Source organism: Acomys minous (genome assembly GCF_964271855.1).
Source record: "Acomys minous genome assembly, chromosome: 2".
Lineage (NCBI taxonomy): Eukaryota > Metazoa > Chordata > Mammalia > Rodentia > Muridae > Acomys > Acomys minous.
This window is the reverse complement of record NC_140484.1, coordinates 135,169,374-135,193,022: the sequence shown is the minus strand read 5'-3', so window position 1 is coordinate 135,193,022 and position 23,649 is coordinate 135,169,374. Positions and strand designations below refer to the sequence as shown.

The following is a 23,649-nucleotide window of genomic DNA, read 5'->3' as shown; positions in this document are numbered from 1 at the left end:
ATGACTCCAGGACCCCTAGGAAATGGCAGCACGTCATCTACTTTCTTGCTCAGTGGCATCCCTGGGCTAGAACACATGCACATCTGGATCTCCCTCCCACTGTGCCTAATGTATCTGGTTTCCATCCTGGGTAACTGCACAATTCTTTTCATCATTAAGACAGAGCCCTCACTCCACGAGCCTATGTACCTCTTCCTGTCCATGCTCGCTCTGACTGATCTGGGTCTCTCTCTCTGCACCCTCCCTACAGTGCTGGGCATCTTTTGGGTGGGAGCACGAGACATTGGTCATGATGCTTGCTTTGCCCAGCTCTTTTTCATTCACTGCTTGTCCTTCTTGGAATCCTCTGTGCTTCTCTCTATGGCCTTTGATCGCTTTGTGGCCATCTGTCGCCCTCTGCACTATGCTTCCATTCTCACCCACACGGTGATTGGCAGAATAGGTCTGGCCTCTCTGGGTCGTAGTGTTGCACTCATTTTCCCATTGCCTTTTATGCTCAAGCGATTCCCTTACTGTGGCTCCCTGGTCCTCTCACATTCCTATTGTCTCCACCAGGAAGTGATGAAATTGGCCTGTGCAGACATCAAGGCCAATAGCATCTATGGCATGTTTGTCATTGTTTCTACAGTAGGGGTGGACTCTTTGCTCATCCTATTCTCCTATGCACTCATCCTGCGCACCGTGCTGTCCATTGCCTCAAGGGCTGAAAGACTCAAAGCTCTCAATACATGTGTTTCGCACATCTGTGCCGTGCTGTTGTTCTATACTCCCATGATTGGCTTGTCTGTCATCCACCGCTTTGGGAAGCAGGCACCTCATCTGGTTCAAGTGGTCATGGGCTTTGTGTATCTTCTCTTCCCTCCTGTGATGAACCCCATTGTCTACAGTGTCAAAACCAAACAGATCCGGGATAGGGTAACCCATGCCTTTTGTAACTAGGTCAGTTCATAAACTTGTTGTCTCTCTCAATGCTTGAATAGATAAAATAATCATTTGCTTACTCAACAAATACAGACAGTTCAGTAAATTGATTGCGTAAGTATCCTTTTACAGGTGGTTATGGTGGGATATAATACAGAGTAGTGTGGTCAATCATACTGCCCAAAAATGTCAACAGAAATATAGCCAATCTTACTTTCTGCTCAAGAAATGGAAAAAAAAATTTTTTTTTAGTTTTATTTATTATGCATACGGTGCTCTGCCTGCATGTGCACCAGTCGACCAGAAGAGGGCACCAGATCTCATTATAGATGGTTGTGAGCCACCATGTGGTTGCTGGGAATTGAACTCAGGACCTCTGGAAGAGCAGACAGTGCTCTTAACCTCTGAGCCATCTCTCTAGCCCCAGAAATTCTTAACATCAAGAAAAAAGGTCTCTTCTCCTCCCTTATTCATTCTTTTTAAACTTCATTTGTAAATGTGCTGCTTAGTACCTGCTTGTGGAACCCAACCACTACCCTGGGAAGACTAAATCCCAAGGGGAAACCACATGTAGAAGTTCCATCCAGCAGGCCCAGCTTACATCAGAGCATTACTTAAGTCAGTTTCAACAATGGTAAGTGAAAAGTATTTCAGACTGTGCCAGCCCTCATCTTTCTAGCCTTTCCAGTGGGCAATTGGGAAAGGAATCAATTCTGCGGTGAGCCCAATAATAGCATATATTTATAAACAAAAATCAATTAAGACACTAAAACTGGGATCAGTTTTTAATTTTGTTGCTCAAAGTAAAATGTAGCTAGAATGAATGGCATAAAAGAAAGATGATTTTCAACCATGTGACTCTTCAGGAAAAAGAAAGCTTTCTTTGAAATGACATAGTAATCTCATTAGAAGATATGTGTAAACTAGGATATATGGTAGTAGGAGGGAAAGGCTAATATATGTCAATCTGTTCAGTATAGCATGTACAAAGCTGAAAAAATATGAAAAAAAACAGTGTATCCAAGGAACTCACTCAATTGATTTTTACTTTTAAATTTTATTTATTTGTCTGTGTGTGGGATAGAAAGTGAGAGTGAGAGTGTATTTGCACACACACATGTTTCTGTGTGTACAAAGAAGACCAGATCACTCAGAACTGAAGTTCAGGGTGTTTATGGGGTGCCCATCTTGTTATTTGGATGTTGGGATGCAAGCTTAAGTCCCTATATTTAAGAAGCAAGTGTTGTTTACCACTGAGCAATCTCTCCAGGTCTGGGGTAATTTTTGTCATTGTTGTTGCTGCTGTTGCTGTTCCCTTGTATAACTGGGAAGAGATGCAGATGTGGGAAGGTAAGTAGAAAAAGATCAGTCATAGATGACATCATAAAGGTCATAAATAAATGAACAAATAAGAAGTGTTCATTATATCCTTTTATATGTGCACTATGATTATACCAATGCATTACTAAAGATTAAAAGTTATTTTCTGAGAAATACATATTAACAGAACATTTGTGGCTTTTGACTGGAGATAATTATGGAGAAAAATGAGCCTGATAAGAAGTTGCTAAGGGGATTTTGTAGCATCTAAAGGCAAGCATGGGATTGTCATGCTCCTACACAGTAGTGTATAATACAGAATTCAAAAAGGGACTGGCAAAACACAAAGTTCCCTGTCAGTGGTCTATGTGGAGCCACATCTCACTCATGATTGTTATCTTCCAAGGTCAAGAGCATCCAACATTTCTCTCACATTTGTCACACACACACACACACACACACACACACACACACACCACCACCACCACCACCACCACCACCACCACCACCACCACCACCACTACCACCACCACCAGTGCCTTGTCTTTTCTAGCTTGAGAAAATCACTTCTACAATGATGTACAAGTACATACTTTAAGCATCATAATGTGAGAAATTTAAGAACATTAATGTTTAGAAAGCAGTGTGAGATGGAACATTGTTTTTAAATTAATTGATTTGTTTATTTATTTTACATCCTGATTGCAGTTTTCTCTCCCTCTTCTGAGATGGAACACTATAAGTGGTTTATATTATATGTGTCAGTAAACACAAACACTTCACAGAAACATGAAGCCCCTCAAATTTCTAAAGCTGACATGTAGTCCTACAGTTGAACTCTATGTTTGTGAAGACTTGTAATTCCAGTACCATAAAAACAGTGAGCCACATCCTATAATGTCTTAACAATTAATTAAAGAGTTATATTGATAACTTACAGTCATTGTAGAAGACTCAAGCATCTGTGTATCTTTGGTAAATTTCATTAGCTTATTTGATCTAATTGTATCAAGCTGGTTTGACTTCAATTTTCTATTAAAATATATCTAAAAAATTCCATCTTGCAAAGCTGTCTCTATCATTTACATGATAATTTCTAAGTTAGATATTAAGTATTTTTTGACAAAAACATAGGCAAGATATGCATATTACCTTAATTTGGATATTTTCATTGTATAAACTCTTTAAAATAATATGCTAAACACACACACACACACACACACACACACACACACACACACACACACACACACACACACTCCAATTAGAAAAATCAGGGCACACTGAGGTGCCTAAGTTTACAAGTAATAGAAAAGGACATTTCAAGGGAAATTTTTAGCAGATTTCTTTTTTACTTACAATAAACTTCAGTTTCCTTTCTTTATTAAATAAACAAAAGCCATGAAAACATAAAGCCAAATGTAATATAGAAATGTATGCTAAACAAATAAGAAATGCATAAAAGGCCCCAAGAGAAAGGGTCATGGCTGGCTTTCCAGGGAGGCATTTGTAAATGAATGGAACTATCTAGAACATGTTATTCTTTAGAAAGATTTTTAGCTTGAGTCTTGTATGATGATATGATCCAGGTAAGATGAAATGGTATTCTAAGCAAAGCAGTAATTCTATTAAAAAATCAAAATGTAATATGCTGCTATTATAATTCGTGCTAAGAGCTACTCAAGGTTAGGCTTCTAACTTGGTAACAGTATTTCCACAGCATGTGTGCAGCCTAAGGTGACCCCTGCTGCTATAGAATAACAGAATAAGGAAACGTTCTACGCCTATGGTAGACTGAAAGGAGGAGGACACCTGGAGGTACAACCAGGAACCCCTGGGGATCAGCAACTGAAGGGATATATAGATTTTGTAATTCATTTAGCATATATTGAGTGGCTACTACACCAACCAGTTTTCTTGGATTTAGGAATAGGTCATAGAGAAAGCAGGCAAAACTCTACCCTTGGGAGCTTCTGGTAGGGTTAGGCAGACAATAAACATGAAAACGAATAAAAAGCATACTATGGTAGAGATAGAAAAAAATCTTACATCAAAAAGTTTAAATAAAATATGCTTTAGGAGGTTGAATTTTATAAAGGTCAAGGAAATCTTCATTGCGGAGGGAAAACTTCAAGGCTATGTGGCAGAAGGCTGTTGCTGGGCAGATGGGTTCCAGGTGGACAGAAGATTATGCTAAAACTCTGGAGTTAAAATGGGTTTGTGTAAAGAATACCACTGCACCTAGCACCATTAGAGTAGAGAGTGCATCAAGAAAGTAAGGGAGGTACTGTTTCTATTCATCTAGGAAGCTCAGTGATCGATTTTAAATTTCAATCCAGATGAGATAGAGAGTCACTGGAAAAAATGCTGCCAGGGATGTGATATATACAAAGTTGCCTGTAGGAGAAGGAGGGGATAATAAGCTAATGGGTTATATAATCATCCAGGAAAGAAAGGGTGCTGGCTGGGGGAAAAGGGTAATAACATAAGTAGTGGTAAATAGCTATATCATCCAAGTGGTCATGATGGGATTTAGTTGAAAACTGACATAAAGGAGTTTACACGTTATTGTGGAGTAATATTGTGATTTATTAAGCCATGTACAAGGATATCCTTGGCTCCCGGAAGAAAATCTGAAAATGAGGGAACAAAGAGGATGGAAGGAATGGAAAATATCCCAAGACCCTGCATTTTTTTCTTTTCTCTTTAATTTAACATAGAATTCACTTCTAGGTCATAAATAACTAACTGCGTTGTAATGATCATGCCTGGGGAATATTATCTGAATAATTGGAAGAAGTCACCCTGACTTGTCTTGGAGGAATCAGAGGGTACTTTCAACTTGTGACATTGTATGCAGGCAAAAATAAAATAAAACCCACACGCTGAGAAGATGTGATGTTTTAATTCCTGCCTGTGTCTCAGAATCACCTTGAAAGCTTCAACTCAGTTCAACTTCCTAACCAGACCCGCCATAAACTCATGACTAAATGGACAGTCAGCATTATCTTGAGAGATGAGATTAATATCTCTTTTGCTTATATACCCATGAATCTCTTTTATTTCTTTCATAAACTTTGAATTCACTTAGAAAATCAGAGGTTCTTAAAGTCTTTTATGGAATTACAGGGTGGTTTCTGAGACAATTCCTGGGAGTTTCTGAAGTTACAGGTCTTTCTGTACTATTATTAAAATGGCTTAGGTTTGTGTTTCTTTAAATTGTTGTTGGCATTCAATCACACTAACATTCTGAGGTTTTCAAATATATACTATTACAATAAATTAAATGTGTGTGTAACAGTTGACCTTTCTTATATTAAGCTGGAAAAAATAATGCAATTTGTGAGGAAAAAAAAGGTCAATAGCCCTTCCTTTTTCAATACGTGATTTTAGTTTCATATCATTGTGTTATCTTCTGAAAGGTATCACGTGTGTATGAATCTGTTGTCGTGATTTTTACAAATTCACTAACCAATACTTAACGTTAGTTTCAATTTTGAATGAGGTGATTATGACTACGCTGCCCTGCAAAAGATATGAGAGGTAGAAAACAATGCCAGAGCAATCCATTTATAGTACGCAGGAAAACATGCTCCCCGGTGACTTCAGCATCCTAGCTCCTAGAATCATGAATATATTGTTGCATGTTGCAAAAGATACTCTGAAGATATAATTACAGCTACAGATATTTGAGTGGGGTATTATTATGATTCACACAAATCCTTAGATAGTTTTCTGATGGTGGTCTTTGTTGGAAATGTGACTGTTGATGTGTTGAAGTCATGTTTAGATGCAATACTGGGGATTTTTTTGTTTATATGTTTGTTTGTTTGTTTGTTTTGAGGATAGAGGAAAGGTCTTCTATGAATCCTGAAGTACAGATGATTTCTAGAAGCTGGGAAAGGTGATGAAAATGATTATTTTTTCAGTGATCTCAGAGAGAATCATGGGTTTGTCTCCTCTTTGACTTTTAGCCCTGTGAGACTTATGTGAGCATCTTAAGATAAGTGACTATAAGATGAAGGCATGTCTATTGTAATTAGCCATTTAATGTATGAAGTAATAGAAAATAAATATAGCACTGCAGAGTTTTCCACAAGCCAAGGATAAGGTGTAAGTTAACCAGCAGCATGGTGCACTTACGTTGCTCAAAGAGAAGACAGACAATGTTAGTATAGAGAAGATCATTTATAAATTATACAAATGAATGTGTGGAGACCTGCCATTATGGTATAAGTTACTGAGAGCTATTGTAAGATTTTACATCAGGGCTAATCTTAAATATAATCTCAGAACATAATAATGAGTGTCGATGGGTGAAACACACTAGAGATGCACTTCAGGAAAGGAGGGATCCTCATGGTTTGATGACTGAACCACGTTTAAGATGCTTGCTTCCTTGCACATCTACACACAAGTGTTGTCATCTTCCAAAAGAGACCCATCCTATCTTTCATTTGTGACTGGTGAGTAGCCTGCCAGCCTCTTGTTTTAAGATTTCTCTAGAATGCTGTATTTAATATTCACTCACATGTAATAAATTCACCAAAAATTAGAACCATCATCTAAACTTCTAGTATTTTTGAAAAGTTTTCATGTGTTCATAGCAAAATTGGGGTGTCAGAACCCTAGATAGAATTCCATGAGAAGATTAACACCTAGCTTTCCTTCCAACTGCACTTTCAAGTATAAATTCTACCTTTTAATATTTCCTAAAAATGCTTCTTGTTTTCATAAAAAATATTAATAAAGTGTTTTGATGAAAAATATCTTGATGCCAAATTCTATGACCTGTAGAAATCTATTTTTAAGAGCTACATTTTGTCTGACAGTCACAAACACTGTGACATAAAAGAGTAAAGAGTAACACCACAGGATTGAAATCTATTTCTTAGATACTTTCTGGAATGTGATAACTTTATATAAATTACATTTTTATTTTACAACACTAAAAATGATAACCAAAATTTCCAAAATACAACAACAACTACATACTTCTGTTCTCTCTCTCTCTGCCCATCCAAGAGTTGTGACTTCCCAGCAAGAGTGTTGAGTTGTCGCCTTTTCTTTCCCAGGTTCAATCTTTCTTGAACATGGATCAGATATGTTGCTCTTCAGACCAAAAGACTTTCAAATATATTTCATGTCCAACTCCTTTTAGATAATGCTAAACCAAGTTCAGTAATTTCATCCAAAACCCTCATTCAATATTTGCCAAATTACTACCTTGTGCTCTGTTAATTTGCTTACATTTGTGATATAAATATCACATGTTACAGAAATATTTTATAAATATTAATTAAAATATATTTATACTCACAAATTTTGTCAGTTCTTTAATAGCTTATTTAAGTGCTCAATCACATACATCTTTTATTTAAACTCCAGGAACAGTCATGGGGGGGGGGAATAAGGGGAAAATGGGAGGGAGGGAAGAATGGGAGGATACAAGGGATGGGATAACCATTGAGATGTAACAAGAATAAATTAATAAAAGAAATTTTTAAAAATAAATTAAAATGTTCGTTAAGCTTCTCTAAGTCACTCCATATTTCTCAGCTATTTCTAGTACAGTTTTTCGAAATGTTCTCAATTCCATCACAAATTCTGTACATCAAAGAGTTTTTGTGTCTCATTCCAGTCCTTCCCAGATAATGACAACTACGACAGTGAGCACAGCAGGTGCGTGTAAGTACCTATTGGCAGACAACGTATTCCTTCTATCATCGTGTCTTTATCTCACACATAATTTAACCAATGTTCCCAAGACCTTCTCCCGGATTTGCCGAGTCTTTATGCAGTACACTATGGGGTTCATCAGAGGTGGCACCAGCAAGAACATGTCTGCAATAAGGACTACAAGTAGGGGGCTTTTGTGTTTGACAAATCGGTGTATGGCAGCCAGGGTGATGATGGGGACATAGAAGATGAGCACAGCGCAGATGTGGGAGACACAAGTGTTTAGGGCCTTAAGCCTTTCCACCAGAGAAGCAATGCTGAGGACGGTCTTCAAGATCAACATGTAAGAGATAAGAATCAAAGCAAAGTCCAGCATGGTACAGAGAGCCACAAAGAAACCATAAATAAAGTTGATCTTGTTGTCAGAGCAGGCCAGTTTCATGACATCCTGATGAAGGCAGTATGAGTGAGAGAGGAGATTCTTTTGACAGTATTTCAACCTCCTCAGAGTTAAAGGGAAGGGAAGCACTAACATTGTGCTCCTGAAGGCTAAAACTAGTCCAATTTTAGCAACTCTGCTGCCAGTGAGGATAGAACTGTACCTTAAGGGCTTGTTAATGGCAAGAAAGCGATCCAAAGACATACTCAGAAGCACAGAGGATTCCATGGCAGTGAACAGATGGATAAAGAACTCTTGAGCAAAGCAGGCATTGGGTGAGATTGCCATGGCATTGAAACAGAAGATCCTAGTCATGGTAGGAAGGGAGGAGAAGGACAAGCCCATGTCGGAGACAGCCAACATCGTGAGGAAATAATACATGGGCTCATGAAGGGAGTGCTCTGTCTTGATGACAAAAATGATAATGCAGTTACCCATGATGGCAACGAGATACATGAAGAAGATGGGGATGGAGATCCAGGCGTGTGCATATTCCAATCCGGGTATCCCAATTAAAAGAAAATACTTGACCTCAGAGTTGTTGAAAACAGGCATGTGTGGGAGTGAGAGCTTGTTAGCTTTATCTGAAACCATGTGAGAAAAAAAGGAATCATTCTTTTACGTGATATTCATGCAGCTAGTACATTCCTCCAAAGTTACCGCAAGTCCTTCAGCATGTTAATGTACTGCAATGTATCAAATAAACTATTAACAACTTTTCTAAATGGCTGGAAAGGCAACTATTTTTACTAAATTAGTTAAACTGAGATTCTTGGAATCTTTTGCACTATTTCCCACACATAACCTTCAGCAATTTCCATGTTGCCTTCACAACAAACCCCTGAAATAATAATCTGTTAAAGTGCTCAGAGATCACTGAAAATACTTTGGAAAACAATAACTACTAGAAAACAGTGTGAGTAATTAATGTCTTAATCTCTTTTTAAAGTCTTAATCTTAAAAGATAAGTTTTCGTTATACATATTTTATCAATTTATATTATCTATATCTCTTAATATATCTATCAATAATTTTATAAAAATGAAAACAACAAAGGTTGTTCAAGCATATTTGCCACTTCTTTGATTGGTCTTAATTGACTTACTCTGTCTGACTGATCTACACCTCATTTTATATCAGTAAGATTTGTTCAATCTCAATATTGAGATGTTCAATCTCAATCTCAAGATTTTATGTTACATAAAATCGTACCTAAATATATCACATTACAAATATGTTTAAATATTAACATTGTTTACACATTAGTTTCTAAAACAATGTGGGAAATTAACCCTGAAATTTTTCCTTATTTATTCACCCACGCGGTCAGGTATTATATCAGGTGAAGTTTCCTAGTTTAAGGAGTTATGGGTCACACTTGAAGTTTTCTTGTTATTATTTCAAAAGCAATTTGAGCAGTGCAGCCATAGGATGGATACATTCACCTTACCAGACCTGACTGGCTTATTTCACAGTGACCGCTGTGATCAACTGGATAAAAATACCTACATCCAGAAACAAATCCAAACCATGCAATTTTCCTTTGAATATAAATATTAACTATGCACTCACATGATAAACTAAAACCTGCTTGTATTCTTGGGGCTACTATCAAAGAAGTTTATTACTTGATTTTCAGATGTAATATATATTTTAGATTCAAGATAATTCAACGTTAAGATATCTTAAAATGTTCAAAGTAACACAAATATACCATAAACTTAATATAAACTGTCCTATCTTTAAAACCCTATCTGAATAAATGTGTATGCTAATGAAAATTTTGAAACAAATTTGAAATTTAAAAATACCAGTTTTTTTCTGTGATCATATGATGTAGGGGGTCCCTTTCTGTCACACACCTAGGGGAGGGGAATAGGATGAAAGAAGGAGGAAGGAAGAAAGGGAAGATACAAGGGAGGGGGATAACAACTGAGATGTAATCTGAATAAATTATTTAAATAAATAAAATATCAAAATTTTAACAATGAGGAAGACCAAAGGAAAAGCCAGAGCTGCAAAGCCACACTAGTTAACCTTCAGGATTGCTATAGAATAATTTTGCAGAGCCTAAAACATTACATCATTAGAATCATTGTTATAATAGTTGGGACCTGGGGTTGAGAGAACAAATAAGACCACCAAGGAGAGGGAAATGGACAGAAAATACAAGTTTTTAATCTCACCAAACTTTAGGAGCCACAAGATTGTTGAAAGTGTCATGTGCTAGAAACAGAGAGTTGGAGGAAAACTGGGATAGTGGATATTGTAGGTACCAAGGAAAAAGAATGATTTGAGAAGGATAGTATATAAACAAGTATTTCCTAGAACACTTAGAATATCTATAGTTTTGCTAGCAAATAAGGCCTCAGATGACTGCATGAACATCTGGAAATAATGCTCAGCCAAGCAACTCACTCTGTAAATCTAAGACACCAAATATATTATCCTCTTTCCTTGACTATTATAAATCAGAATTTCTGCCTCAGAGTTATCTTAGGCAGTGTGATGTGGCCTCTAACGCAATGCAGATAATCAGTAGTAGCAGCGACTTTTACAAATAATTCATGAGAAAAAAATGGCTGGCCTTTTCTTTCTGACATCACACCCTAGACTTACCAGAAAGTTCATTTTTTTATTGACCATAAGAGTCACTTTTATTTGATATCTTATCAAGTAAATAAGATGCTATGAATGTCAGAATATTGGTAAATACCCTGGTACTTAACCTTGCTTAACCATCAGACCATTCAAACACACACACACACACACACACACACACACACACACACATTTGCACTTTCATACATGCATGAACCCACCAACCACACACACACATATGAACACACAAGTATCCCAGACTGCCACAGGCCAAGTTGCTTCCTCTTCCTTCGCATAATTATATATTCAAGCACAAGCCACTTAACCCAGCATTAACTTTAAGTCTGCAATGGGATGTTTAGCTCCCTGTCCTTACCAGAACCAGCAGCACACTTCCCTGAAAGCTAAGGGCAAGAGCCTTCTGCGTTGCTCCCTACTTTATCTGCATCAGCTTCTTCTCTTTGCTGGGGAGTATATACCTCTGGGAGTTCAGGGAAGTCTCCTGGGCTTCCCCATTGTGGGCTTATAAAGAACATGGTGGGTCTGTGAGTTAACTCCTTAGCACCCAGGCATCAGGAGGAGCCAAAGACAGGTTAACATCTGGGTGTGAAAGTGAAACAATGGGAATCAAAATGAAGCTTGAAATGTCACATTCACATAGGTCTGGAACTATCATTAAAATAATAGACTTGGCGGGGCTGGAGAAATGGCTCAGAGGTTAAGAGCACTGACTCTTCTTCCAAAGGTCCTGAGTTAATTCCCAGCAACCACATCGTGGCTCACAACCATCTGTAATGTGATCTGACGCCCTCTTCTGGCCTGCAGGTGTACAGGCAGGCAGAACACTGTATACATAATAATAAATAAATAAATCTTTTTAAAAAATAATGGGCTTGGTTTTATCAAATGTTCTAATCCCAATTCCAAGACATATTATTGAACTTTCCTCCGTCAGATTAGTTTCATCATTCATAAAGTAAGTGACACACAAGGAAAAAAAAACACTTCTGAAACCACTTTACAAGTCCAAAAAAATTTTTTCAGTAATTCACAAAGCCATTGGTAAACAGTGAGGCACATGTGACTTTCACCCTGTCTCACATTTCTAAACGCACATCTCAAAATTACATCCCTCTTGCATTACACGCTATATTCATTATAAGGCATTTGATGTCCACTCACAGTTTTATAATGCAATTATCAAGTCCATAATATTATGTTTAAAAAAGAAAAGTCACTCAGAACTATGAAGCAATAATGAAAACTTGATGATAATGTTTTTATATAAATTTAAGACAGGAATAGAAAATTATTTTGGCCATTTATCATAACAAATTACATTAACTGTGTTTGAAAACTTTTTTCTGTCAGTGTATATTAATGACACATAGAAATGAGCTTTATTATGACAATTCATCCATACATATTATGCCTATTATTTACTCTCGTCATCTTTCTGTTCCCATCTTTCTCTTCTCCATACTTCTATTTTCTTGTCTTTTTATTTTAAACAATGCAATGACTGAAGTCAAAATTACTTACAAGGACATTGGTCAGGACTTATTTAAAGGCATATGGGCAACTGACAAGTGGCTACACCATTGAAAAAAACACATCTTCCCTCTCTAGTGTCTATTGCCTGTCTATAGATCCTCAAAGATGGCAACCCTTAATTCCCTGCATATGTTTAAGTTTGGGGTACTGTCTTTTTTGAATTTATTAAGACTTTATTGTAAAGAATTTTCAAATAAAAAAATCAAACATCAAAGTCAACAACATCACAACTCTATTAATCTCAATGAACTTCTGTACAGCTAGAAGAAGCACGCTAAAGATAGAGAGCATTACCTTGGATTTTTACACTCACACTATGAAAGATATTTTACACACTTACCCACTGCCTAAAAATGAGAAATCCACAACAGAGTTAAAACCAGGAAAACAATTAGATTTATCTCCTCCTTCCATGACTCATGTATCCATTACCTACATTCAGGCCTTCCTCATCTCCTAATGTTTATCCTCTCTTGTTCTCCTTTCTATGTGTTATATTGTATCACATGTGCACCTATTTACATGTACACAACACCACCCCACATACACAAATACACACACTAGACCCAAATCCATATATTCGGTAGAGCATGCAGTTTTCTTTCTGTGATTGTGTGAGCACTATTAGTTTATATCCTGTTTATGATTTTCCTATAATTATGTGCTTTAATTTTCTTCAGAGCTGAATAATATTCCATTTTTGACAGGTCCTGGCCCGCTGGAAAAATCAAAGTAGAGTTCACCTGAAAGAGGGAGTGGGCATTGAAAGTAGGATACAGAGACACGAGAAATAATGAATCAAGTCAGGAAATTTCTGATCAAGATTCACTTTATTGCCAACTAACAGGAACATATACAGAGCAAGGTCAATAGGATTTATTCTAATCTCACTCACCCTAGCCTCCGGGCAAGAATACAATAGCCTAAATTGCTCCCTGTAGAACTTCCTAGTTCTGTGAGTAGTTCCTTGTAAGAACTTCCTAGATCTTCTGGGTGTTTCCAAGTTGGGACTTCTCTACTCCTTTCAGAGGTAAATAGTCCAAGGATAGTCTAGAACACAAGACCTCATGGTGAGGTAAAGGTCAGCAACTCGAAGGTCACAGCATACAGCCTAAGCACAGGATTTCTGACATGGCAGAATTTGGCATGGCTTCTTCCCACACATTTTATATATGAATCACATTTTCATTATTCATTCACCAGCTGATGGACAATTGAGTTGGTTCCCTTTCCTAGCTATAGAAAATAAAGCAGCAATAAACATAGGGGTGCATATACCTCTGTGGTGGGAGGTAAAGTTCTCTTGGTATATGACCAGGAGTGAAACATGAGTTGTAAAGATTTCTTTCCATTCTGAGGGATGTTTGCTCTGGTGATAGTTTTGGCTTTCATTTTTAGGTATTTCCACCTTTTGATGCTTTGATAGCTTTTGTGCTACTAGCCGTCTGTTTAAAAAATCCTTGCCAACACTAATGTCTTGAAGAGCATTCACTAATGCCTATTTCATTGTACCGGAAGTTTCAGTGTTTCCGATTTTAAATTTAGGTCTTTGATCCATTTGTAATAAATTTTTACACAAAGTGAAAGATATGAATCTAATTTCATTCTTCTTCAGTTAAACAACCAGTTTTACCAGCACTATTTGTTAAATAAACTATATTTTCCACACTATGCTTCCGCCTCCTTCGACAAAATTAAGCTAACATAGATTTGGCATTTTATTTTCAGATCCTCTATTCTATTCCATTGGCAAAGAAATCATGTTTCTGAAGGGTAGTAGAGCTGATGTAACAGGTGTCCCATGAGGGCAAAGCCCAGAGGCACCTCCAGACATAAACAGTGTGTATATATGAGCCTTGGCTGGCAGATCTGGGACAGCAGGCTGAGAAGACTCTGGTCTAAGTTCATTTTACTTTGCTGTTTGATTGGCTTTAAGGCCTGTGGCATACTTAAAACAATCATGTTGCAAGAACCAGAACTTAAAGGAGCCTGTAAATAACAGTGACTATAGCAGAAGCTTCCATTTTTAATATACAAATAGCTCATAGGTAAGTAAAACAAAAATCAAACACAAACATGAGATGAAATGAGAAGACTCTGCCTTTGAGCTGTTTGCCCAAGAGTTTGATTGAGTTTAGAAAGTCATTTTGAGAATCAAATGAAAAGAATTCCTTTTAGCCATTCCTTGATATGAACAATGGTCATTTTATTTATCCAGAGAGATAACTTCATGAACCATCCAGGCACTCATGCCCAATTAGACAAAATGTTAGCTGTATGCAGAAGTATGTGTTGTGTAGGTATTGGAAGACAGGAAGTTAAAAAGACAACAGCCATTTACCTAAGAAAGACAGGAAAGCAGACATCCCAAAATACAGATCATCATCTGTACAAGACAAAAACCCAGTTGCTACACTGGAGCTACAGAAAAAAGCTCCATTATTGGAAGAAATGGCAAATGAGGTAAGTTTATAGTTTCAGGTCATTGTAAGAAAGTCTTTGGAGGAAGAAGACTAGTGCTGTCTCTGCACTGTGAGCAATTGGAAGGGAAGTGGACTTACTGGGTCTTCAGCAGAGGCATAAGAGAGACAGAGCCTGGAGTTGGAGTTGTGTTACCTTTGTTAGTTATTTCTTCTCCAGTTAATAAAAGAGTAAATAAATGCACCTGCTTAGTAGAGGTTCTCATATAATTAAATGAAATGATAGATGTAAAGAACTCAGGGCATTATCTGGGAAAAAAAACCTTTCTGAGTTTTAATTCTTGTTAATAGTAAAATTTCAGACATTCTCTCAAGAATGCCAATGTAAATAACATTTTCTAATCAGGCACAGAACTTGGAAATAAATATACTGTAGCATTCTGGTAATAAATAAGGCTAATATGAATTGTATTATATTTTATATTAATGTAGGACTTTGCCAAGTGTTTCATTCATCCTTAAAGTAAATGAGTTATTTTGGTATCTCCTGCTCACCAGACTATGAGGGTCATAGATAAATATATTTTTAAATTCACACAAAAAGCATTACAAACTTACAAGAAAACTTGAATGTAATAATGACAAGGTATTTAGTATGTTGTAAGATCTGTCTTTCTGTCTCTGTCTCTGTCTCTGTCTCTCTGTCTCTCTCTGTCAGTCTGTCTGGCTCTCTGTCCTCTCTCTCTCTCTCTCCTGTGTGTGTGTTTTAAAAATACATACCTTCTTTTTTTCTACACTATTGGAACAAAAGCTTAGTCCACGTCTTATCTTCTCGCCCCTGGTCTTCCTAGGCAGAAATTTATGATATGCCTTTGTCTTACTGTTTCAGAGTGGGTGCTTCATGGTGGGTTTTGCTAGCTACAATCCCATCTGGTCTTACATCATTTGACCCATTTTAGTCAGACATTATATTGAAATGACATGTGCTGATTAACATAGCTCTGGAGGACAATGTGTAACTTGTCCATACTAAAGTTCAAGACAACAGCCTTTTTTGACCTTTTTTTAAGGCTTGATTTTTTTGTTTGTTTTTCAAATATTTATTTATATGTTTGGTTTTCTAGGCAAGGTTTCTCTATGCAGTCCTGGACTCACTTTGTAGACCAGGCTGGTCTTGAATTCACAAAGATCCTCCTGCTTCTGACTCCTGAGTGCTGAGATTAAAATTGTGCATCACCACACCCAACCTCTTGACACATCAATATTTATTTATTCAGCAATAAAATCCAATTTCTTTACAATGTAAGTAGTTTTAATATATTAGCTAAGATGAAATGGAAATCATGATATAATTGACAAAGCTTAGATTCAAACAGTATATTATCCTCATATACGCTCACAATGATATATTGAGAAGTTGGTTGATCTTTGACTTCAGTTTTTAAACTTTTTAATCAGAAATGATCCTTTGATGTGAATACCGAATGAGATGCCAGATTTAGAGCAGCTCATATGTCATGAAGAATGTTACAATGTCATGAACATCAGTGTCCAACCATCTTATTCTCCAAGCATTTCTTTAAGTTCAGGCTATATTTCTTCCTCTTTCCAAGATAAAGTATCTAGGAAGACACTAGTAATATTATTTATCTACTTACTCATTTATTTACATATTTCATATGATAAGTTAACAATCTTAGAATTGTATTTTATATTTATCTACTTTATTTGCTTATATATAATTATATATATGTATATTTAATATTTTATAAATAATAAGTTTAGTCTAATGCTAAACCCAAGGAAGTGACCATTAACCTTTGCCCACTCAGAGCCAGAAGATATTTTTATAGAAATGAAAATCAGTACCATTTAGTTACTGATGAGATAGGATGTGTCTATTCAGGAAGTTGGCTTGTATACTATTCAGTATAAGCAGATATGTATTTAGCTGTAAACAGTGTTCAGTCATGAAAATATCACAATCACTTTGGTAGCAACTATTATTTAAACAACCTTATTTGCTACTCTGGAAAGCAGACACCTACACAATGATCACAAGAACATTGAGGTGCTATAATATATTTGCAGTGTAAGTGGCAGTTGGAGCCCATGATCAATCACACTTGGAGTAATTGAGAGCAAAGGCTTTCGAGAGCAAGCACCTCCTGAGCTCCTCCCACTGTAGCTGTTGAGGAACTAGTTACACTCTTATGAAAGGACCACTTTAGAGGAGGCAGGTGGCTAACATCCAGATCATGGTGTATCTTCTGCTTTGCTCTTTTGGGAAGGTAGCTCAGGTCTCCTAGATGAGGGTTTGTACTTAGTGACTCATTATGTAGAAGGAACAATATGAAATCTCATGATTTTCTCTTAGTTGTCATAAATCCAATTCAAAGACTCAGAGAAGCCCTCACACTCGTTAGGCCAATAAGAAAATGTTATGTTCTGTATATCTTGGAGATTCATTTTCCTTGATGAACTTAAGACAAAAGACAAAGTATCTCAGAAATGTTGCCTTTGAAAAATGTACTACAGCTGAGGAGGTCTGCATGTCTTATGGTCTCAGAAAACAGTATGAGCCTCAACAACATCACCCTCTCATCCTCAGAGCTGTGCCTCTAACCTTGATACTCACTACACTACTTTCTATCTGTGGATTTAATACATGAGCATATATAAGATAATTTATTCCACCCTATGAAACATAGATTATATATGATATATTTTCTTACATATGCAGTCCTACAACAAAGAGGGATTTTCATTATAATTAGAGGTTGATGGTGCCTTTCTTTTCTATATCTATGTATCTATCTATGTATCTATCTCCTTCACCCTCTCTCCCTCTAAAACACCTACGTTCCAAGTAGAAAAAAATGAGTTATCTTAGAGTCCAGCCTGACCATGCATAATTTTTCACAGGATAAGAACAAAACTTTACATGGCAAAGTAAATACATCTGCAGATTAATTCTCTTTGTGTGTTTCCCCTGACAATATATTCTTATTGTCAATTAAGAGGAATCAACTATCTCACCGTTTGCTTATAAGAAATGTCTTTTGTTTTGTTTTGTTTTGTTTTTAATTGCCTTTTCTCTGTCTCTCAAGCATATGTGTTAAAAAGTTGGAAAATAAGAAACTAAGGCTCATGTTGGAAGTGTCACTTCAGATCTCTAAGTAGATGCTTGTGAGGTCTTCCGTCATGTCCATTGTCAATTCTTCAAGAATTGAGGTCACCACCTTCTTCCTGATTGGAATCCCAGGCCTGGAGCATGCTCACGTGTGGATCTCCATTCCTATCTGCCTCATGTACCTGGTGGCGATCCTGGGCAACTGCACCATCCTCTTTGTGATCAGGACTGAACCCTCACTCCACGCGCCCATGTACTATTTCCTCTCCATGCTCGCCATCTCTGACTTAGGCCTGTCCCTCTCCTCCCTCCCCACCATGCTCCGGATCTTTATGTTCAATGCCACGGGAATCTCCCCAAACGCCTGCTTTGCTCAGGAGTTCTTCATCCATGGCTTCACAGACATGGAGTCCTCAGTGCTGCTGATCATGTCGTTTGACCGCTTTTTGGCCATACGCAACCCCCTCAGATACAGCTCTATCCTCACCAGTGCAAGAGTTGCCAAAATGGGGTTGGTGTTTCTCATTAAGAGCATGCTCCTGGTGCTCCCATTTCCTTTCACTCTGAAGAGACTGGCATACTGCAGGAAAAGCCTCCTCTCTCACTCCTATTGCCTCCATCAGGATGTCATGAAGCTGGCCTGCTCTGACAACACAGTCAACTTTTTCTACGGTTTCTTTGTTGCACTCTGTATGATGTCGGACAGTATGTTCATTGCTGTCTCCTACGTGTTTATCCTGAAGACAGTGATGGGAATTGGATCCCATAAAGAGCGCCTTAAGGCCCTCAATACCTGCGTCTCCCACATCTGTGCTGTGCTCATCTTTTATGTGCCCATCATTGCTTTAGCATCCATGCACCGCTTCGGCAAGCACAAGTCACCCATGGCCATGATCCTCATTGCTGACGTCTTTTTGCTAGTGCCACCTCTGATGAATCCTATTGTGTACTGTGTAAAGACACGGCAGATTCGTGAAAAGGTTCTAGGAAAATTAGGCCTAAAATGAAAATATAGAGGGGGGAAAAATTTGGCTTAGAGTTAGGCAGGATCATTGAGAAGAAAATCTCTCTCTAAGCCAAGGATTCTCAAGGATTCTCCAACACCATTTTCTCAGACAAGTTCCAAGCAGGACAAGTCTTCTTAGCTACTAAGATCAGGTGAACTCAAGGTGGTCTGAATATAAACCCATCATTATCTTTTTAGTCATTTTAAAATGACTCTGAGACTCCACTTCCAACCCTCTAAGAATGGCTAAGGTCAAAAACTCAAGAGACAGCACATGCTGGTGAGGATGTGCAGCAAGAAGAGCACTCCTCCATTGCCGGTGGGAGTGCAAACTCCTGCAACCACTTTGCAAATCAATCTGGCACTTACTCAGAAAATTCCAAATAGTTCTACTCAAGATCTAGCTATACCACTCCTCAGCATATCCACAAAAGATGCCCCACCATACTACAAGGACACTTGCTCAACTATGTTCGTAGGAGCTTTATTCATAATAGACAGAAACTGGAAACAACACAGATGTCCCTCAGCCAAAGAATGGATAAAGAAAATGTACATTTACACAGTTAAGTACAACTCAGCTGTTAAAGGCAAAGAAATATGAACTAGAAAAGATCATCCTGCATGAAGTAACATAGACCCAGAAAGACACACTTGGTATATACTCACTTACAAGTGGTTATTAGCCATATAGTACAAAATAATCATGCTACACTCCACAATCCCAAAGAAGCTACGTAACAAGGAAGGCCCAAGGGAGGAGGCTTGACTCCCACTCACAAGGGGAAATAGAACAAACATCAGAAGTAAATGAAGTGTGGGAATGCAGTGGGAGAGTGTGTGGGGAGGGTAGCAAAGGTGTGGATCAGTTGTGAGGACAGTGGGTGTGAGCAGCGAAAGAACTGGAAGAGAGAAAGAAAAATGATGCAGGCATCTCTGGGATGAATGGAGACAAAAGGATAGGCCCCTGGGAGGAAATGGAGGTGACTCTAGCTAAGACTGCCAACAGCAAGGGACATGGAGACTGAAGGGGCCACCTCATAACCAGGCAGGATTTCCAATAGAGGGAGGGAGACTCCAACCCACTGACAAATTCTTCAACCTAAAATTCACCTTACCTACAAGAAACGCAGGTGTCAAGATGGAGCAAAGATTGAGGAAATGGCCAACCAATGAGTGCCATAACAATAAAGAGTCAACCTGACACTATTAATGATCCTCTGATATTCTTGCAGAACAGGAGCCTAGCATAACTGTCCTCTGAGAGGCTCCCCGAGCAGTGGATCAAAACATGCTGAGACCCACAACCAAACATTAGGCAGAGCTTGGGGAGTCTTGTGGAAGAATAGAAGGACACAGAGGAAGACAAGAGCTCCACAAGAAGACCAACAGAGTCAACTGACCTATACCCATGGGGGCTTACAGAGACTGAAGCACCAACAAAAGAGCAGACATGGACTGAACTTAGGCCCCGATATAAATGTAACTGATGGGCAGCGTAGTCTTAATGTGGGCCCACTAGCAAATGGTGAGGGGACTGTCTCTTACATGGACTCATTTACCTGCTTTTAGATCACTTGCCCTAGCTGGGCTGCCCTGTCTGGCCTCAGAGGAATAGGATGTGCTTAATTTTGATGCTAATTGATGTGCTTGGGTTGGGTGGTAAGAGGCTTTCCTTTTCTGAGGAAAAGGGGAGAAGGGAAAGGGGGAAATGGTGGGAGGGTGGGACAGGGAGGAGAGGAGGGAAGGGAAGAGTTCAGGGTGTAAAGTGAATAAATAAATAAATGAATAAATAAGGAAAAGGGCAAAATAATTAATACAGCCAGTAGTCTAAATACCATGTGAACATAAGATTCATGTGAGAATTGACATGTGAGGGATGAAGTTATATAAATGATGGAAACTGAGTTCACATACTTATATGATATTTTGTCTTCACTGTTTACAACGTGAAGTAGTTACTATCTCCTTACAGAGTATCCAAATAAGTTGTTCCCAGTTTCTAGCTATTATGAATGAAGCTGCTATGAACATCGTTGAACAAGTGTCCTTGTGGTGTAGTGGAGCATCTTTTGGGTTATCCCAGCAGTGATATAGCTGGGTCTTGAGGTAGAGCTATTTCAAGTTTTCTGAGAACCTTCCAGATTGATTTCCAAAGTGATTATAGAAGTGTGCACTTCCACACCTTGGTTTTCTAGCATGGCCTCAGTATGGCTCGGGTTGGCCTTGATTTAACTATATAGCCCAGGTCAGCCTCTAATTGCTACATGCTAATTTCTGAATCTCTACTTCTACATCTTAATTATGGAGATAACTGGCCTGAAAAAAATCACACTCATTTTAGAACAGCCATATTGTTAGAATTGAGAAATGGGTAGCTTAATATTACACTCAATATATTTGCACCTAAAAATGTCACATGCTTTCACTTTATGAATACATTGTCATGGAATAAACAAGAAAAATGATTATATCGCTCTTAATTATTTAAGCTGTATAAATTCAAATCTCTGTCAGATAGGCTATTTCTGCACCAAAAGAGTAAGTAAGGTAAGACAAGTCATTTCCCTTAGCTTTCTTATGGATTCCAAACATTTCCCAACAAGTTTACAATATCAGTCCATTTGGAATTTACCCAAATAACTCCAAAACTTAAGTTAAAACTGTGTATGGATTAAAAACTAATAAAAACAAGTGGAAACTGATTTAAGCTGAATGTGATAATGGCATTTATTAAAAAGTTGTAAATTTCTGTATTTCCTTAGTAAATAAATAAAGATAATAGGCAAGAACCCCAATACATTGTTGAAGTCTGCAAACCTAACACACTGAGAAATATCACATGATGGAAACAGATCACTAGTCGGATATCACTGAAAAGACAATGACAACCTATTTAGGTGTAGCTTTGATATTTTTGTCACATGGAAATAAAACAAAATATGTTAAGTCAACTACAGAGATCACTTTACATTTTACTTAGTTTAGAAGCATACATAAGAGAAGTTTTACAAGGAAATAACATGCAAAAGAAAATGGTATTTTCATTTAAAATGTCAGTTACATGAATAACGTGTGAGGTACTACAATTAAACAATGGATGGTTGTAGGACGTAGCTGATGGTTACCAGGATCAGGCACTGGGCTCTGAGTCCATTAATACCAAGAGATGCAGTATGAGCATGTGAAAGAGGAACTAATTGCTTACTCCTCTTCCATAGTAAGAACTTAAAGCTTAAAAAAAATAATTTTAAAAATCTTTTCAAAGAACTAGATTTTGAAAGTATTTAGATATTGAATCTGAGCCCAGAAACTATGAATCTAAAGCATACAACTTTAGACACTTGTCAGTCTTTCAATAATTTTACTTCCTTCTAAATTTGGGATCTCAATTTCTAAGAATCTAAGGATATAATTGGTGGTTTTATATACATATATATGTAAAAATTTATATAGGCAGTCACTAAAATATTAAAAGTAGTAATGAGTAATATACATTATAATTAAATACATGTCACACTGTATTAACTAAGTGATATTCACTAAATCAAATGCTAGGGATTACCTAAAGATGTGGACCCACTACCAAACATGTTAAAGTGTGGTGTTGGAAAGAACATTACATTTCCTGACTGAATGTGGAAACTTTAAGGATTGCCTATTCTGATGGAGAGTGAGCCTTGTGAAATACCAAAACACTTGAATGTTTTGCCTGAGGGGAACCAATACAAATAATTTTAATCATAAGTAATGTGACCATTGCTTGTTAATTATTAACTGAAGAGATATAGTGAGCCAAGCAAAGCAGAATCACTTTACCATCAGTGTTTCATCAAAATAATGGAGTTAGGGCTGGTACTCCCTGCTTTCCAAAGGAGCAGATGGCTCAGACCAGGCAATCAGTTGGTTTACTGTGTCTATTCATGTTTTATTCTAGGTAGAAATAAAGTTTTGTAATCCTATGAGTAAAAAACAAAATATTTTAGAATATTTTAAAGTGGTCTCATGATGTCAGAATTGCATCAAAGCTATTGATTATACACAGCATGAAGTTTCTCATTCAGCAGCACTGACGTCACTGTGTGATGCTGCCTGTCTAGTGCAGTAAAGGGTGGAGCCAGCTAGCTAGGTAGAAGAAGGCATCAATCACTTTCATCCAAAGGCTACTGGCCTGAGGCGGAGTCTGCACTAAGGGGGAGTTGGGAATTAAGAATAAGAACCTATCCTAACATGTCTAGGCCATGAGGCAACCGTGAAAGGCAATGTGTAACTTTATGTATTGCCCTGAATTGAAGTATACAAGCAATTTAAACTCTAAAGGCATTACTTTTTTTTTTAACAAAGTAAAAGGGATTTACAAAAGAGGCATAAAAGCACTTGTGCAAGGAAGCAGGACTCTAAGTAAAACAAGCATGTAAGATTTTTTACTAGACTTTTAATTACACATATCTATGTGTGTGTCTTTGCACATATGAGCAGCTTTTCCTTTCACCAGCATGAGCAGGAAAAAAAATCATCACTCCCTAGGGAATATGACCTTCAGTGGAGGAAAAGAAATGTTTATTCCTGCTTTACA

General features: G+C 37.5%; 3 protein-coding genes across 3 annotated transcripts; 2 read left to right on the top strand and 1 right to left on the bottom strand.

The window, feature by feature from the left end:
- OR51G2 (olfactory receptor family 51 subfamily G member 2) lies at positions 1–939 on the top strand (the record flags this gene model as incomplete). Its single annotated transcript, XM_084753489.1, has 1 exon — positions 1–939. The coding sequence occupies one exon, from the start codon at positions 1–3 to the stop codon at positions 937–939; it is 939 nt and encodes a 312-aa protein (XP_084609615.1).
- Positions 940–7,975: 7,036 nt separating this feature from the next.
- Positions 7,976–8,914, bottom strand: LOC311581362 (olfactory receptor 51A7-like; the record flags this gene model as incomplete). Its single annotated transcript, XM_084753506.1, has 1 exon — positions 7,976–8,914. One exon carries the CDS (start codon positions 8,912–8,914, stop codon positions 7,976–7,978), a length of 939 nt encoding a protein of 312 aa, XP_084609632.1.
- A 9,203-nt stretch (positions 8,915–18,117) lies between these two features.
- On the top strand, positions 18,118–19,074 carry LOC311580951 (olfactory receptor 51A7-like; the record flags this gene model as incomplete). The annotated part of the gene is made up of 1 exon (XM_084752794.1): positions 18,118–19,074. The coding sequence occupies one exon, from the start codon at positions 18,118–18,120 to the stop codon at positions 19,072–19,074; it is 957 nt and encodes a 318-aa protein (XP_084608920.1).
- Positions 19,075–23,649: the final 4,575 nt, after the last annotated feature.